Source organism: Artibeus jamaicensis, unplaced genomic scaffold, assembly GCF_021234435.1.
Source record: "Artibeus jamaicensis isolate MK-2021 breed Jamaican fruit bat unplaced genomic scaffold, CSHL_Jam_final scaffold_584, whole genome shotgun sequence".
NCBI lineage: Eukaryota > Metazoa > Chordata > Mammalia > Chiroptera > Phyllostomidae > Artibeus > Artibeus jamaicensis.
In genome coordinates, this window is record NW_026522048.1 from 409,868 (window position 1) to 428,876 (window position 19,009).

At 35.1% G+C, this 19,009-nt stretch overlaps 1 protein-coding gene across 1 annotated transcript in view; it reads left to right on the forward strand.

Moving 5' to 3' along the window:
• The first annotated feature begins 333 nt into the window (after positions 1 to 333).
• Positions 334 to 19,009, forward strand: part of EPYC (epiphycan) — a 42,433-nt gene continuing 23,757 nt past the window's right edge. The window contains exons 1-2 of the mRNA XM_037147480.2: positions 334 to 392; positions 2,699 to 2,876. Coding sequence (XP_037003375.1) covers positions 2,712 to 2,876 — 165 coding nt within the window. The 5' untranslated portion in view covers positions 334 to 392; positions 2,699 to 2,711. The remainder of the gene's footprint in view (positions 393 to 2,698; positions 2,877 to 19,009) is intronic.

A 19,009-nucleotide genomic window follows, 5' to 3' on the forward strand; every position in this document is an offset into this window, starting at 1 on the left:
GGAAAAGTGTTTCTTATTAGAATATTTATGAAATATCCATGGATAGTATCACTGCATATATTTTAACTTATTAGCCACTGAATTTATTATAGATGAGATATGTTAAAACCAACTTTTTCATTAAAAAATTTTAAGGTGACACATTGACAATGTTAACTCCTTTAACATAATTTCAAGAGCTTTATAGACGATGTAATTTGGATTCTACTGCACAATTTGAGTGATTTCAAAGACTGAGAAGTATTTCTCAAGGTTAGCTTTTCCAAACAGAAAATCGAGTGTTACACATTCCACCCCCCACGACCAGAACTCACAGCCATTGGTCAGGGGCAAACCCCACTGGCTCTGTGTCTGCAGTCACTCTGTGTCATTTCAGCAAGTCAGAGCCAAAGGTAAGTTTTTATACTTGCTTTCCTCTTGGGTTAGAGACCTTTTTTCTACTATGACAACCTTTAGAAATAATTCAGCTTGCTTTAATATCTCATGGTGAACTTTGATTCAAAGGCTTGAGTTTAGTTTTTCTATGTTTATATTTATGTTATTCTTGGAAAATCCAAAACTCTGAAATAGCTTAGGAATTAATAACATACAGCAAAATAGTTAATCTTAATAGTCATGACAGGTGCCAGTAAAATTATAATAGTTTCCAATACATTTCTTAAATGAAGTGCCCTGACAGACCACACTCTTTGCAAGTATAGACGGGCACTATTGATTATTATGGACTGAAATATTATGCAAAAAAAAGAAAATGAGATTTCAGGTGTTTGAAAAATATACTGATCATACTAGAATTATGCATTTAGAATGTCTTTTTGAGCTATATATTTTAAAGTTTTATATAAGTATGTATTTTCAAGATATCATGAAATGGAGTCAAGTGGACAACAATTCCAAAATTTCAGCAATGATATTACATTAAATACTAATAAAATTACTCAGAAGACAGAACATAGTATTTGAACTAAACATGATATATGTCCTACATATTTCTAAGATTCTCAAAGACTACATGACTGCTGTCAGCTTCAGGGGATATGCCAAATGCAGATAAACCCTAATATGTAGACATTTATAATCAAATATGGAGTACAAAGAGAAGAAAACAGAAAGTGTATTTTTTGAACAATGCAAGTTACTAGAAATATACAAGAAAAATATGTTTATTTAGGTTAGGAGTGGCTACTTTAAATGCTTCCCAGGTGAAAGGGGGAGACTGCCTTCTGGAAGATTTGCCAATCACACTGTGTTGTTAAGTAAGACTTTGTTAGTAATTGCATTAAACAGTTCCAAATCTGCAATCCTGCAAAGATTTCTTCAAAGGCAGGTAAAACAGAGGCTTAGTTTATCCAGTGTGAATAAAAAATTTATTTGAAGAAAGCATAGAAAGGGATAAAAAGGAGCCCCTTGTGCTGCTTCTTATTCTCAGAGGAATTTCATATCCTTCTGCCTAAACCTGTTTCATAAAGACTTCCTTTCAAGTAACTGAAGGTCAGTTTGTCTGCCAGCACATTCAAGTTTATAAGCAATGTTTACCATAAATTTTCTTTTATATATGTGCAAAGGCACACACACCATAGGTACTGTTTTTAAATTAATCCCAAGAAGCATATCTAAAATGCAAAACCTTTAAAATTAGACATCTTTGATAATTTTTTTTACAAATAACTTGCTTCCTCAACAAATAATCACTGGGTAACATATCTGATAGGCCCAACTTAAATCTTTGAAATTAAACATGAGGGTTTTTTAATTAGAAACTACAATGTAGTCAAAGGAGCATACATAGAACTACAATAATTAAAATGACAAGACCTTAATTAAATCCCAAAATGAATGGTTATCATGGAAAATAAAGATTATGCTTATGAAGAATTACAAAACCAAAGATTTCTTCAGTGCTATATGTGTGCAAACCCTCCTCTAAAGTGTCTTGCCAAATAATGCCTGTCACACATGTATTCCTGTTGATTCTGGGTTTACACTGTAAATAGCTATTAAGAATTGAAATACAACACTGAAGACTAAAGACAAATAACTTTCTGTTCTCTCCATTTGGTTTGGAACAAGTTTTGAAAAATAATGCATGAAATGTTAATGCATGTGCATATTAAATGATCTATATTTTAACAAAACCTAGAGGCAACAAAGAAGTGAAAAGAAAAAAGCCTTTATTATTTTGCCTCTAAAGACCCTAGGCTTAAATGCACAAGAAACTGTTATGAGTCCTCACATAGGAGCAACTCTGTCTTGGTTTTTTCATCAGTAAAACAGTGTGGCAGCTACAGTGATTATCATCCCCATCATCATCATCATCATCATCGTCCCTATATTCCAGAGTTGATAAAACAATCTTAATACCTAACAATATAGAAGCTTTTGTGAATAAATATATCACAATCTTTCTGCATCTCATTTTCCCCATGTTTCTCTATAAAGTAAAATCAACTTCACTGTAATTACCATATCTACTTTGAAAACATGGATAGGTTTGTGCATTAATTTGAACATCTGATATCAATAGTCACCAGAAGCTATGCAATTTCTTGTATTATGTTTATAAATTATTCATGTAAAAAAACTACCAGCTAACATTCCTCAATGTTAACATTCGTTTATCTATCATTCCTGTTCAGTGCCAACTATTCATAGGTTATCATCAATTAAATATTTATACATTTTAATATTTTATGACTAGGAGAGTTTGCAAAATGAAAGCATTAGCAAGACTTGTTCTGGGGCTTGTCATCTTCGATGCTGCTGTGCCTGCTCCAACTTTAGAGCCTATCAACTATGACTCAGAATCTTATGATGCCGCCTTGGAAGACCTGGATAATTTATACAACTATGAAAACATACCTATTGGTCAAGCTGAGGTACTTTTAAAAGCCTTGTATGAGGAATTATTGGGGATTGTCTCTTTAAAATATATTTACTTATTTATAAATTGAGATGTTCTGTCTTAATAATTTCATCTGAGCCTTTTCTCCAGAATGTTCAATTTGTGAGAGATGAACATTAAAACACCATCATGCTTTCTTGCAGCTTGCTTTATTTCCTTTATATCTTCTCACAAAATTGGGAGGAAAAAAGTGTTTTTATCAAGTTAGAGAAAGAGGAAAAAGCAGTAGCCAGCAAGGAAAAGTAAAAATAATATATATGCAATGATAAAGAACTTTGGGAAGTTTGTGGTAAAGGAAAACATTGTGAGGTTATAATAAATTAGGAAACAAAAAGAATTTAGGGGGAAAAAAACAGTGGTTTGGACCATGACCACACTCCAGGAGAAAATGCACCCTCCTAAAGGACCGCTTCCCTCTCAGCAGTGACACAGGCCTTGGCAAGGTTCCAGCCCACAGCTGATAAATCCGACCAGACAGGGCCTAATTAAATGCTAGGCTTTTTACGTAACTAAAGAATACAGCTTAATTTTTCTGAATCGGAAAACAAACAGACCTTGAAATGCTAGAGTGTAATTAATGTACGACATTGACAAAAACTAATTAAGGATCATAAAAATGAAATTGCATCATCTATACAGGATCATAACATAGTTTGTGCAGTGGTTCAAGTGCAAATCTTCTTAGAATAACTGGCTTTGATAACTAAGAAAATGAAACATTTAGACAAATGTATATATTTAAATCATATGGAACTTAGATATATCATTATTAAGATATAAATAAGCATTCTTATTGCTTTTACTGCCTTGTGGAAGTAAGAATCAGAATGTCACAATTCAAAGGTTTTCACACTCCCCTTACCCTGTTTTTCTCTCCCAGTCTCATTTGTCCTTGCTTTCTTGTACCACTCCCACCCACCCTCTGTCTCTGTCCCACTTTTCAGTCAAGTTGTAGGCTTGACGGTGGATCACTTTTCTTCTACACATTGGATGTGACTCCATTTTCTAGGGCTTTATTAATATTTACTCTTTGATTCACTTCCCTGTATGACTTTGTCATGTTAAGGAAACTTCTGTCGAGAATTTACAGTTAATAACTAATCTTGGTGCCTGTGATCTTTATATGTTCAACTTAATGCATTAATATAGAGTATAAGAAGAAAATTTCTAGGCTTAACTTACCTACTCTGGTCCTTTTTTCCATCTTTCATAAATTTATTTAAAAATCAGCACATATCTGTAACTGTCTAAAAAATTAAATATTTTAATGTAAACTTATCTGTCACTTATCCAAAAAGTATTTAAGACCAAAGAGGTTTGGTGAGTATCATAGGTGAATCATCTATTTTGAGTAGGGCTGGGGAGTGGATTCAAGGGACTGCATATTCCCTTCAAAAGACCAAATGCACAATAGAAGAAATCCTGCTTGAAACCAAGGTTGCCTCAGGCAGAACTGTGAGCTTTATCAGCAGGCTCCTTTAAAGCCGTTCTCTACATCAGGATGCCTTTTACTGTTCAGGAAGCCCCAGGCACTCTTTTGAGATTCTGAAACTCTTCCTGCCGCAAAAAATTTAAGCTAATAAATATATAATGGTGATTTAGTATACAGCCTTTCCTCAGGATTCTTTTATTCTGTAATAACGACCTTCCTTCAAGATGCTAAATATAAGGCATCATATCCTTACATACCCCAGCCCTTATGCCGTGCAAACATCCCTGATTTTCACACCGGCCTAACTAAACTCAGAATTCTAACTGAGGGCTCCAGAGAGCCACTGATAGTCCCTGTGGTTGATGAAATATATAATCATCCCCAATTTAACAATTTTTTGTCGTAAAGTCACATTATAAAATATGTGGAATCTAATGAACAAACTGAACTAACAAGTAAAATAGAGACAGACTCATAGGTGGAGAGCAGGATGACAGCTCAGTGGGGGAGAAAGGGGTGGAGGGATTGAGCAAAAAGGAAAAAAGATTCGTGGACATGGACAACAGTGTGGCGATTGCAGGGAGGGAGGGGGCATAAAAGGGCTAAATGGTAATGGAAAAAATACAATGAAAAAGAAAAAATGTCAAACCAATTTATTGATAGATGATATGTATGGATATACATATACATATATATGGCTATGATAATATAACACACTTGAAGACATAAACTATATATAATTTTAAAAAATACAAGGTTTGTCCAATAGCAGAAATCAATCAACCCATTTAAGCAACACCTTTGAAAAAATTCTAAAAACAACAGGATAAATAAGATGACATGAGAAAGAAAATTCTAAAGAACTTTAGCTTAGATACTTATAAATTATCAATAGAAATTGCTTTACAGATAAATGACTGATATATACATATACATACACATATACATATATAAATAATTCCTTATGGGAAGATCAGAAATAAAGTCAATAGACCCAGTCATATAAATGAATTCTACAATATAGTTACTCCTGACACTAATTTCTTGAATGCAGTCTTGGAAGTTCATATTCTGGTTACTCCTGATAATATTTAATATTATTTATCTAACCTTTAAAATTAAGGGTGATTGTCCCACAAATTCTTGATTTTATGTGACACTTTTTGAATGAATGTTGGTAACACAACCATATGAGATACAGTTGATGAAAAAATTGATGGTAAATAAAGTACATGGAAAATGGTGGGATCAGATTCTTCAGTTTTTGTCCTCAATGCCAAGAGTATGGTTCTGCCTGTAGAAAAGACAATTTATATTCTAAAATTGTAAATTTATGAGATAACTGAACAATGCTTCCAAATGCCAGTTTCTTTCTGATACATTCTAATACTTGGCATCTTGGGCCAATAGAATAGACCTTTTGGTCTAGGCTTTGAATTGTTAATCCTTAAGGCTTTTGACTTATATGATAGGCAGAATTCTAAGATGTCCCCTAAGTGGCCCACCCCTTGGTGTACCCATGCCCTCTATAATTCTCAACATCATGAATTTATTTGGATATTACTCTTGCAGTTAGGTTCTGTTATATAATCTAGATTATCTTGGTCAGCCTGGCCTAAGCTCATGAGTCCTTTAAATCATTATCTTGAAGTTAAGTACAAAATTTGAAACATGAGAGAAATTTAGTTCAAGGGAAACTGCTGTTGGCTGTAAAGATAAATGTGCCCACATAGCAACGAATGCAGAAGTCTCGAGATTTTGAGGGAAGCTGACAGCCAGCAAGCTTACAGGACCTCAGACCTACAGATACAAGAAACTCTGAGCTCCACATAAAGTTACAGACCCAGCCACCACCTTAATTTTGACCTTTGTGAGACCTTGAAAAGAGAGCCCAGTCAGGCCAGCCCTGGATTTCCGACTCACAGAAACTGTGAGTTAAAAAATGAGTATAGTTTTAAGCTGCCCAGTTATGGAATTTATTATGCAGCAATAGAAAACTAATAAAATATGTAATAAGTAAACATTTTTTCTGAAAACCAAATTTGAATTTACTGCTGTAAGGCTTGCATTTGTGAGTCCAGTGGTTTATCTGGTCAATGAGCTAAACCAACCCTTGAACCTCAGGTTTAGAATCTCAACAGAGCTTTATTGATCTTCACTAGTGGTGGTGTAGTTTGTTACCTCTTCAGTAGTTGAAAAAGGGTCATGAAAATATTTCTTTTGTTGAAAATTATGTGCAGTAGTACTATTCCAGATTGATGATGTGTGATTTCTGATAACCTAGAATATCCAGGGCCTACTGGGTTCTGTGCTAGGAACAGATTTTAGGCCCAGCTATTCTATCCTAATGCTCTATATTACCCAATGGGTACCTTTGTTCATGTGATGTAAAAATGTTGCAATTTTTACTGAGCTTTTATTTTACTTTAATGGTATGAATAGGATCTGATTATAAGCCATAAGACTCAATATAGATTTGTTGCTTCCTGATGAATAACAGTTAACCCTGATTGAGCACTTGGTATGTGCCAGATGCTGCTCTAGGCATTTCACGTGTATTATCTCCTTTATTTCTCGCAACAAAACTATGAAGTGCTGTTGATATTCCCAATGAACAGATGAAGATGTTGAGACAAAGAGCAGGTTAGTAACTTGACTAAGATTGTACAGCTATATAACCATTGTGATATTATCTTCTTACATCAGGAAATAAACTTCAGCAAGTTATTAGTAAAGAATTGTATTACCTCCCTCCATTTTCTACCATTTCCAAATTGTCCTTTTGACTTGGTACTGGTTTTAGCTCCAGCACTCCCAAAAGAGAAAGAAAACCATTCTTTTATGGGTGAATAATGTGAGATAGAAGTAATCTTTATAGACAACTGACTGTATCTAATTACTATAAAAAAGGATAACTTAATACTCACTACTTCAAAGAATAATGGTAAATAGGCATTATCTAACATATTTCTAAGTTATAGGCAATAACAAAAATACATATTATTTTATTATACTTACATATGTAATAGCATATATAAAGGGTGAGGCAAAAGTAGGCTTATGGTTGTGAGTACATGAGACACAGAATTTATTCTTGTATTATTATTTTTTAATTATTGTATTATTTTCCATACTCACCCCTGGAAACCAACTTTTGCCCATCCTGTGCATATCACATATCTGGCTGCCCAGGAAGGATCCAGAGGAACATTTTGCTATTATCCTTAAAGAGTTCATCGGAAAACTACATAGTTTAAAATGTAATGTTCTTTGAGTGGCTAATAGGTTGTGTTTTTGACCAAGGTAGATATTCGGTGCTTCCATTTGCATGGTACAGTTCGGTGGATATTGATTGCTTATTTCTCATTGATTGCTTGAGAAAACATTATTGCTGCCCACTAGTAGTTTCTGTACTCAGAAATGTTCTCAGTGACTCTGCTGAAGGAATTAAACTTCTATTCCCCTGTAAAATGTCCTTCACTTCATTAAGACAATTAAACTTCTGCTCATCTGCTACATTACTTTAGTCTTATCTAATTACTTTTCCTTGATTGTACATGCAATGTTTTTGAATCTTCAGGAAACATCAGGAATGTTACACTACAGAGTCCATAAAGCATATTTGACTGCATTTGCTGTTGGGGGGGCGGTGAAGAGAACATTTTCAATGACAGTACACAATGCCCTTCATGAGGATGTGGAGGACCATTTTCTCTCTGCCCTCAGTGTCACAGTAGGTTACAACTCTTAAGGGATTTTTCATTTTATTTTGTTTGTTCTACATCTGGTAACTCAAGGTGGTTGTCATTTTGCTCTCCAGAGAAGAACCCTGGAGCTTAATTTTCACCTCATTCTTCCCTGGTTTCATGTGACTTCCCTCAACTTTCTTCTCCCGCGATCCTCATATCCTCAGATAAATGTTTGAAGTAGATATGGAATGAGATAGGGTATGCATTCATAAATAAACACAGCTAATAAAAAGCATTAGTAATAATTGACTAATAGGAAATTTCTTGAATGAGGTTTGCTTTCTTTTCTATAACTTACTATTGATTTTAAAATTAAAGCCATTTTTTTCTTTCATAGAAAGAACAAGTAGATGGATTGTTTAAAACCATCCTTATAGAAAAAATACTTCCATTGAAATAAATAAATTCAGCTTTAAAAACAGCACTAATAAGAGAAGAAACTACAGGCTTCATCAAATGAATTTAAATTAAATTTAGTGGAGTTGTGGGAATAGGAGAGAACTCAGTGATGGCAGCTACATCAATTAGCCACTAAGCAATGATTTCCTTTCTCTTGTCATCAGGATGACACAGTGCCAGGCAAAATTATTTGTGACATATGTTGATGCCCTGTAACATCCAAAATTTCTTAAGTAGAGTCCAACTAATTTTGGATGACTTATAATATCTAGTTTAGATAATAATATAGAAGAAAGATATTAAAATTAGGTTATCTAAATATAATAAATTGGTATAGAACTTTCTAATGCTAATGCATGGCATGTTTCAAAAAGTATCTGTGTATTTTCTGAAAACAATACTTAATCAGTAATATTCTACTATTTATTTTTATTTTTATACTTGGAATGATGCCTTACTTTGGACAATTTATACACTATGTTTCAAAGTTTTAAACTTATGGTTTGCATATAAAACATCTCTAATTGGAGGAAGTAACTTGTTCAAAATACTGGTTAAAGTTTCAGTCAACCTGTATGAGATATCATTTTTAGGATATAGTGGGGAAAAAAGCAGTGTTTCTGTTAATTCTCCTTCACTTAAGATGCTGCAGAGGTGGGAGGGAAGAATGGTGCCGACGAGCTTTCAGTATGGTTGTCTGATTGACTTTCCATATGCTTCTTTTAAAGACCATAGTAAACCTTTTGATTCTTAGTTTAAGCTATTTGAAAACCTTAAAAAAAGTGAAGCAACAAAACTATACAATTTTGTAAGATCATCAGGAAAAAAGAAAAGAACTCTGATAGTTTTTGCCAGTGACTTTTGTATTTGTATTATAATTATTTATGAGACCACAAAGCTAAGTTAATTCTCTTAACTATCCCTTGAAACAAGATGTGATCATTATTATTACTCTTATTTCTCTATGAGCAACTGAGGATCAGAATTTCCCCCAAGGTTATTCAGCTACTAAGTTTCAGAGTAAAATTTAAACCAGATTTTGTTAATGCCAAACCAGAGAGATTTTGGCCCTGAAAGCCTCCATTATTTTTCTTCTTCTTCTCTTCAATCTTTAATTTTTGTTTGCCGTGTCCAACATTAAGGTTTCTTTTCTTTGAAATTAAGTAATTTGATTATTAAGAATCAGAAAAACAAGAATTTTCAAGTGATTACAATGAACATAATATCTAAGCAACTTTCTTAGCTGTCAAAGTATTTAAGGGAGAGGGCGGTAAGATGAGCCTGCTGAACTGAAAGCTGCTTTGTCAGAAATGTGGGGATTGAGCAACCTTTGCCAAACACATTTCGTCCTCATCCGCTTTCAAGATAAAATAGAAAATGAGATACAGGTTTCATTGCCAGTGTTCATGCTCATGTTTTTTTAGATAATTAATATGATCACTTAAGTCAATTTGAGCACTAGACAGGTTTAAAACGGAATTAATTTCATTGGGTTTAGCATATTTACATGCCAGTGTGTGAACCTATAAGGACTTTTTCAGTAACCCAGGCTGAAATGCTCAGAGACTTGCAATATGTTCGGGAACCAATCATTGACATAATGGTAACAACACGGAATAGCTTCAAGATTTATTATCAAATAATGGGACAATTTGGGAGAAAGTTGAGTTTAAAATTCTGTTCTGTTGAATAAAAAACTTAGTCTATGCTACAGTGAGAATCCAGAATAAAAACATTCTACATTTCAAACACTTTAAAAGAAGAGGCACAGGTTTGTAATTTAAATATTATCTGCTGAAGGACTGCACTTGCTGACTAGGAATTTGCTGGCACAGTTGGGCTCATAAACTAAGTAAAGAAATAGGCAAGAACAGTTTCTTCCCAATCTGGCTTGGCCTGTGCACTTGAAACATTAACACACACACTGCAAAAATGGTGAAAGAAACCACTGGCTTTGAGTGCTGCTCCTATGTGCAGCCATTCTGCACGTGGAAGGCGGTTTTTCACACCGTTGAGTGAAATGGGCTTTGGAGTCAGACTCCCTTTGTATGAGTCCTGGGTCCTTCACAGAAGCTGTGGCCTTGGACAGTCGCACAATTCTCTGAGTTTCAGCTTCCTACTCACAAGATACCTAGTGCAAATTAAATAAGAAACTCGTTAACTGTTTAACTTATAGCCTGGCACTTAGCAAATTTTTAATAAATGTTACCTTTACTATCAAATCATGTATTTAGTCAACAGCCACAGACATGTATCCCCTGGTGACCAGGAAGTCTTCGCGGAAGGGATGGGGTTTGAGCTGCAGTGAAGGCTGACTCAGTTGGGCATAGGTTCATTTTAGATCCACTTACTAATTTTTTTGCTGAGAGCCAGGAACGGGGGCTGGTGAGTTAGATCAACTCCTTCCTTATTCCTCAGTACTGCCCAGTCCAGTCATCTTATAAACACAATTTCAATGCAATAGAGGAAGTTAAAGCAAGATAAATATAAACAAGATCTGTAGCTATCTATTGGGACATAAGGTTTCTATGTCCAAAAATACATACAGACATACATATGCCAAGAAATTATGTTCCCAAATATGTCATCAGTCACACTCCTGACAGAAAATCTGAGATATAAAGTATTTAACATATGTTTATCCAGCACCTTTTCTGAACAATATTTAAGGTTCCTTACATGAGCCTTAAGGCTCTTTACATATGAATAAATGCTATATTGTGTACAAAAATAGACATATAAACATATAAAATAAATATATAGAGATAAAACATCAATGTACAATAATATCTCACTGTATAAAATATATAAAGTACATTGTATTATATTCTCCATAATATTATACCTTATATTATTTATTATTTGTTATATTACATTATTCTATGAACATATAAATTATGAAAGTGAAGCAAGGTAGAAATAAGAATTGGAAATACAATATAAAACCAAGAGTAGGTACATATATGAAAATGCATAATACTTTGTGTTATGATACACACACATATATAAATAATATTCAAGGGTTTCTAGGCAACATGTTGAGTTTTAAGGGACCTGAAACATGCTTCCCCTATACCCTACTTAACTTCAGAGTCCTTAGAGAGATAGAAATGGAACTCAGACAAATGAGTTCAAAATACCCTCCTTATTACTGAGAAAACCTAGATCGAAATGTATGACTTAGGTCTGAAGCAACAATGACCTTGCTAATACAAAAACCCCGAAATAAACTAGGTCATGAAAATACCCAAGATTGATCAACCACAGGTCTCAAAACAGAGCCTTGAGTTAGCAAAACAGGGCCTGTGTGGAGGGGCAAAAGAGAATTTGTGCCCTCAATAGGCAGGCAATTCCCCCCAAAGGGAAGATGAACCACCCAGGCCTAGTTCCTTCTACTTACCAATCATCCTAGTCATTCTTGTTCCCCAGAAAAGGTAAGTAAAGGAGCCAACAGAGGGTGAAACCACCGGCCAGGGGTGTGGTTTCTTAAGCCATTAGGCTTAACCATTACATTCAGTATAGCTCTCACCTTGAAAAGAGACAATCAGCCTGTTTATTGGACAGTTATGCTCACACCTTCCTGAGACCTACCCCCATGCCAACCACTACTCTGCAATATCCTCTGGCAGTCTGTAGATTTGACCCTGGGAGGCTCTGAAATGGATCTGAGAGTATCAGTGAATGTGTCTCAAAGGCTTCTCTCTACCTGAGATTGCCATTTCACTCTCAGCTCCATGTGCTAACTGAAATTACATCAAGCCACATTATCTAATGACAGAGCTTATGAGACATTCTGTGACAAAATTAGATGCTAAGTAACTATACTTCAATAATATAATTCTAGAAACATAAGGATGACATACCTCCCTTACTTCCATGAAGTTTTTGAGGAAAAATAAGACTACAGATGAACACTTTGTGCAAGTTAAAGTCTAAACTTGTTCAAATCTAAAGAGATTGCAGTACAAATTCAGAATTGCTCACTTTGTGATTTAAAAGCCCAAAGAATATGTGGTCCAAAATATCCCTCCCCATTTCCTTTTGCTTTATCTCACCTAGAGGATTCTTAGTGCCTTGTTCAAGCTGGATTCTTTCAATAACTGCAGTCTGAGTAGACTTTTTCAGATACATATGTACTCCCTTCAGAGGCACATAAATTGTTATTAGCTCATTTCCAAGTCTCCCATGACCTTGATATTTAAAGAGAATGAAGCATCAATTACACACATATTATCATCACAACGTTGACCCTAACTCCCATCAAATTTAAAGAACAAGTTAATTCTGAGTCCCTAAAATAGTTATTCTAGGTAAAAGTGTAGTCCCCAAACCAGGACCTAGTGCTGCCAGAGACCCAAGAAGGGACTTGGTGGTAACTGAGGAGTCAGAAGATGGAAGAAATCTCGGTATAGCTTCATCCACATGTTGGTCAGCTTATGTTCACTGTTTTTAGTCTGCAATCTTTGAACTGAAACACAATTAGTAATTTCCCACCAGGGGTTAAATGATGGCACTGCTTTAGCATCATTAGAGGAATTCTTCTCCAAATATGGTCCTGAGCTGGCAGCAGCCACATCACCTGGGAGTTTGTCAGGAAAATGCAAATTCTCAGGTCCCACTCCAGACCTAATGAATCAGAAACTCTAGCAGGCCCAGCAATCAGGGGATGTAAGAAACCCTCTAGTTCACTGTGATGCACTGAGGATACGAGCAACACTGGATTAAGACACCCATGGCCTTTATCTTGGGGCAGCTTTTGAGACCCTCCTGTTTTCTTGCACAGTTTTTAAACATGCAGTGGTGGCAGGCCCAGACACCAGGTCTACTTGAAGCTTCTTTTTGTTTTGATTTTTGTTTTCTGCATACCCAAAACCTTTAAATTCCATATTTCCGCAACCCTGGGTTTCTGGTACTTGATGCTGCATTTTTTGTGTGTGTGTCAGGTGACAGACTCTCTTGGGAGCAAGCATTTTCACCCAGCACAGAGGGTTCTCCAGCCTGGAAGCCGTATACCCCACTAGCTTCTGCCCCTGCTTCCTGCTATGGAATTTACAAAATTTACCTCCCAGAGAGTTTCCCCTTTTCTCCGTGTTTTTTGTTCTGTTTTGCTTTGTTTTTTCAGCTGAAGAATCAACCTCAGCAGATTCCTGAACTGACACTGTTGTTGATGTTTCTGAAGCCTGTGGCCCTCACGAGCCTAATGACAAATGATCCTTCTACCATATTCCTGCCAAGACTTAACATTTCAGAGTTCCAGGACTTAACTGATATTTCTGTCTCCAACATCCTAGTCTGCAGAATAAGTTTTCCCTCTAATGTGTTGGTTCTCAATCAACCTTGGCTATATATTTGAGTCGAGTCGCTTGTAGAGTTTTTAAAATCCTAATGCCTGGGCCACACCCAGAGTATTGAAATCAGAATCTCTGGAGGAGGGGTACAGATTTAGGGTTTGACTTCTCTTAGCTGTTCTTCCAGTGTGAGTCATTCACCATTTTTGTTTAACCAGTTTAATATGCTTTTCCCTTTGGTCCCTTTACTTCTCTAGAACTGTGTGGTGAATGAGTGCCTTCTCTTTTCTTTCTGGCCCAGACTATTGTTTTTCTAACACAGTCCTCTACATTTTGTCTTGTGGCATCATCCATAGAGACAGATAAAAATAAATTAGCAAATTACAAATTTGCTGAAATAACATTGTTCAAGAAAATTTTAGAAATTTTTGTATTTCTGAGTTGGATAATCTCCTGTCACACTAATTTCCAACCCACAATTGGATTTGACCTATCGCTGTCCTGCCCAGTCTTCTGGGGCTAGTTTCAATGAAACTAGCCTAAAATATGCCTAATTTTCACTGGATCTTTCTTCATTCCACAAATTTCTTATTCTGACACTCTTGAGGCAAGTTACAGTAAACCTGTCTAGAGTTCGCTAGGAACAGCGAGGCTTACACTGTGTTTGTTAAGATCTGCACACACAGGCATTGAAATCGTTCGAGGATTTTTGCTTGGTAATATTGTCACCATCAGATTGTACAATATGAGATGCAGATGGTGGGACCTAAAGGGCAATCACAGTAACGTTAGGCCAATCTCTCTGCTCACATTCAATGTGGTCTTTAAAGAGGTAAAAGGTATGTAAGCAAACATATATTACTCACATGCAACATATATGAGGAGAACAAAGAAAATATATCTAAAAGATATTGCAGCTGGATCAAATATTTTTATGTGTTTTCTCTTTAGAGTTTTCAAAACTCCGATTAAAGACATAACTATGAAAGAGGAAACAAAATCCAGGATATTTAAGATAAAAATTCTCTACTATAACTCTATGGAATCTATAATATATATATAGAATGGAGATTAAGGGGATCAATATGTTTTGGTATTGAGAGAAAAAAAGGAAGATCATAGACAAGCAACAGCTTTCTCCTATTGGCAAGGTGATTTCTATCATGCTAATGACCCAAAACAAATGACAAGAAACAAATTTAAAGATTTTGACCTCTAAAAATCAGCCCCTCCTTTACCTTATGCTATTATACAGCTGACTTACCTGGAGTCCTTTGCTCTGGTTCTAGGGTCATCAACAGTCTTTGGGTTATAATTAGGTTCCCCAGTGAGAGTGCCTCGACAGCAGAGAATGTCTCCGTGGTAGGAAGAGGGCTCAGGTTAGCATTCTAAGCCAGTACCTTCTTTTGAATTTTTTTAAAAATAATTCTGCCTCTAAGAGATGAAGTTAGGCTTTTATATTTGTAAAATTTTGCCAGGATTTACCACTGCTGCTGAGCAGTAGAAAAAATGTTAATGTAATAATTATCTCTTTTAAAAACAATTTGCCATAAGCTGGTCCTCCCTGTGACATCCTCTATAAATGCACAAGTTTTTATTCATAATACCTTAAGATAATGTATACATCATCATCCTCATCATTCTCATCATCGTCAGTGAATGGCAGTTTAATGCAGAAAAGTTCTATATATTAAAAAGCATGGTTTATTATAATTTGTGCCTCAATAAAGGCTTTGTGTCAGGATGGAAAAGCTTAAAACTTAAAAAAAAGTAATATTAAATTACTCCATCATAAAATAAAAAGCTAGAGTTTGGAAAGTTCAAGTTTCTTGTTTCTCAGTCCAACTGCTTTGTTTCAATTACTGTGATTGACTCCCTCCCCTATCCCATTCTCAGGAGATTAGTGATTTCAGACTACACTAAATTGTCCTTCTGGCAGCATTACTTGGGGGACCGGGCCAGTAAGGGTAAAGGGAACATGAACTGGCTTAGCTGTTAGATAATGTTGCTAAAGTTTTTCCAAAGTTTCTTACCAATATTATTTGGGGACATTCAATTAGGACTAGATGATGCATTTGTGAGAACTAGATATTAGAAACCTATTACGTTTCTGGAGCCTAAGGGGATGCTGATAGGAGCCTTGAACAAACTGGGATAAATCTTTCTGATGGCTAAAAATAGAATATTATCATTTTCTGGCAACAACAACAGCAGCAAAGAAAAGAAACATGAACAACAACAAAAAGGTGCTGAGGGTGCCGAAGAAGCAGACTAGAGAGTAGAATTAAGTGAAACCTTTCATCAGCTCTTATTACTTTTGCATTGAATTTTTCCCTTAAACATTACATTAAATACATAGAAGCATTATCATTTAAAGTTATGAATTTATAAAAAATAGCTGTACATCAGAATATATTTTTTAAAAAACTAAAAAATCATGTATACCATTTTATAAATACATATGCAATATTCTAGCCAGTGAATATCAAATGCCATGACTTTATACAGTTTTGATTTAAACAATAAACCACTAATTTTGGTATTTGACCTGAAGACATTTATTAATTATATAAATTTATTCATTTTGATTTAATCAAGTTAATTAAATAGTGAGACTTTAAAAATTAAGAAGTCAAAATACAATGAATTTCCTCAAATTTAGTAGTATATTTCAGGAAGTACTAAACCACACAACCAAGATCAAAGAACAATTATTTGTAAAAGAGAAATCACAATAGGAAAGATAAAAAATATACATTTATTTTTTCCTAAAGTTAATGACATGTACAAGGTAAATTAACCAATAAAATGTTCAACATTGTCCCCTCCCTGTAATTAGAAAATGGAAAAGAAAACAAACATTGAAAAGGTCTATATTAGAGCAATTTACATTAAGCAACTATAACACACGAAGCCAAAATCCCAATGGCTGAACACAATGGAAGTTTATATCTCACTGACAATACCGTCCTATGCAGGGCAGTAGGTTTACTAACCTCCAAGTAGTTGTTTATGGATTCACACTTCTTTTACGCTAGAAGTTCACCATCTTCACTTTAGGAAGTTGAGTTTACAGTGGTATCTTCTTTGACAGGTTGAGCGAAAGGAAAGAACATGTAGAAAGTATAGTTGCTTTTTACTGATCGGGACCATATGTGGCATATTACTTCTTCTCCCTTTCTATTGGCCAGAACTAGCCACATGACCCAATCTAGATTCAAAGAAAATGGAAAATATATTTTAGCTGAATATCCAGGAGACAAATGAAATAGTTTGATGAATACATGGAATTGTTTCAGCCATCATGTTTAACTAGGCTAAAGTTTTATTTTGACATAGTACTCACAAAATAATTTCTCACAAAAGTGAGAGAAAAATTACAATAAGTGCTGCTTAAATTTTATAACCCATCTACATTAATGTTACCTGATATTTTCATACTTGTCAGCTTCAGGGGATGATAGATTACTGTCAAGGGCTCCCACAGGGCTACATGTCCTTGATATGGTCTTCAGCCTTCAGGTTCAGTCTTCAGGTTCATACATAATCAGTTGTGACCAGATCAGACTGGAGGTTGATGAATGATCCCTATCAAAAATCACACAAGGCTTAAAACGTAAACAAGAAAAGCCCATTTATGAGTTTATAATGAGAATAATAATTTCCCATTGATGATAATGCTCACCTTTCCTATCTAGAACTCCTCTTTCTCAGAATGAAGGTGTCTAAAAAGCTAGATTATTCAGAAGAATTTTATTTGGCTTAATACAGAATCAAAATTAAGGAAGTGAAGCAGTCCTGTGGCAAGACTGCTTGGACTTCAAATCATAGTCTTAACTACTTAGAAGCTGCGTGACCTCAGGCAATTTACTCAGTTCTTCTACCTCTCATCTTACACTTACATAACTACCAAACATGCACAATTATTGCACCTCTACATAATTATTCTGAGAGTGACAATAGAATTAATAGAAAAAGCATAGCAGTTCTTTTATATATCGAGTATTCAATCCATGACAATTATGTTCAGCTAACTCATGATGAGATCAAGGAAAATCTCTTTTCTCTACCTCAGAGATGATCTCTTTAGTGGTTGTATTGTTTGTGTTCAACAAATGTAATAGTTCTCTCCAACAAACAATGTTAGCCACAAAATCACACTCTTTCCCCAAACTGAATTTTTGTAGGCTTCCATCTTCTTCAGTTTGCTTTTTCTTTGTTTAGCTGCACTATCATCACTAAGAGTCAGGAGGCAAGCTAGGCCCAAGGGCTTGGGAAAAATGGTCTCTTCTCACTGTGCATTTTTAAGGTCAGTTTTGCATCATGAGAACAACCTAAATTTAATTTTTTTGGATGAGAACCTCCCTGTGATTCTGTACTTGACTTTGTTTTATTTGCTAAAATCTGCTTTTTTTCCTATTCTAGTAAAACAATTATATCTTTATTTTTCAATGAATACCAATAAATCAGCTAGGATGTTTGTGTATGTATGTTTTCACTTTCATTTTCCTTAAGGATTTACTGGATTGCCTTTATTCCCAAATTGTACATGTAAGCAAAGAAAAGATTAATCAAAATTTCCCATCTCTGCTTAAGTTGATGTGTTAAGTCAAAATTGTAGGGATTGTAGCTGAGAAAAAGAGGACCGGAAGAAAGATAAGGGAAACTTTGGTGTCCACATTAGTTGATCTCTAAAGACTTTACACGCACTCAGCAGGATCATCCCATTCTATAAATCCAGGGGGCACCGTTCACAGAGAATGCCAAATGAATGGTGCCTCTCAGAATGGTGCAATGGAGGGGCTCTGGCTCTAGGCATATAATTACACCTCTTCCTAAAATACAGACCATACTTAACTGAAATCCTGGGATCAGTAGTAGACTCAAAACCAGTTTCATCTAAAGAGGTCAAAGCCCATCTCCTTTAGTTTCCCTTCACAGTATATTTGCACCTGTAATGAAGACCACTGGCACACACGGATATGTCTGAGCCATAACTGATCTCTCTTCTCACCTGCTCTCTTGTGCACTTATGTTAAAATATTTGATTACTCTGGTATCCAAATCAACTCTTAAAGTATAAAAATTGTCTTTGCTTATCTGTACTGATTCAACAATACTTATCAGCCTACTAATTGCTAGACATACCTGGATAAAAGTTGGGAAAATAATGGTGATAAAAAAAGCAACTATAAGATATATATCTACCTTCATAGGGATATACATATTAATCAAATAT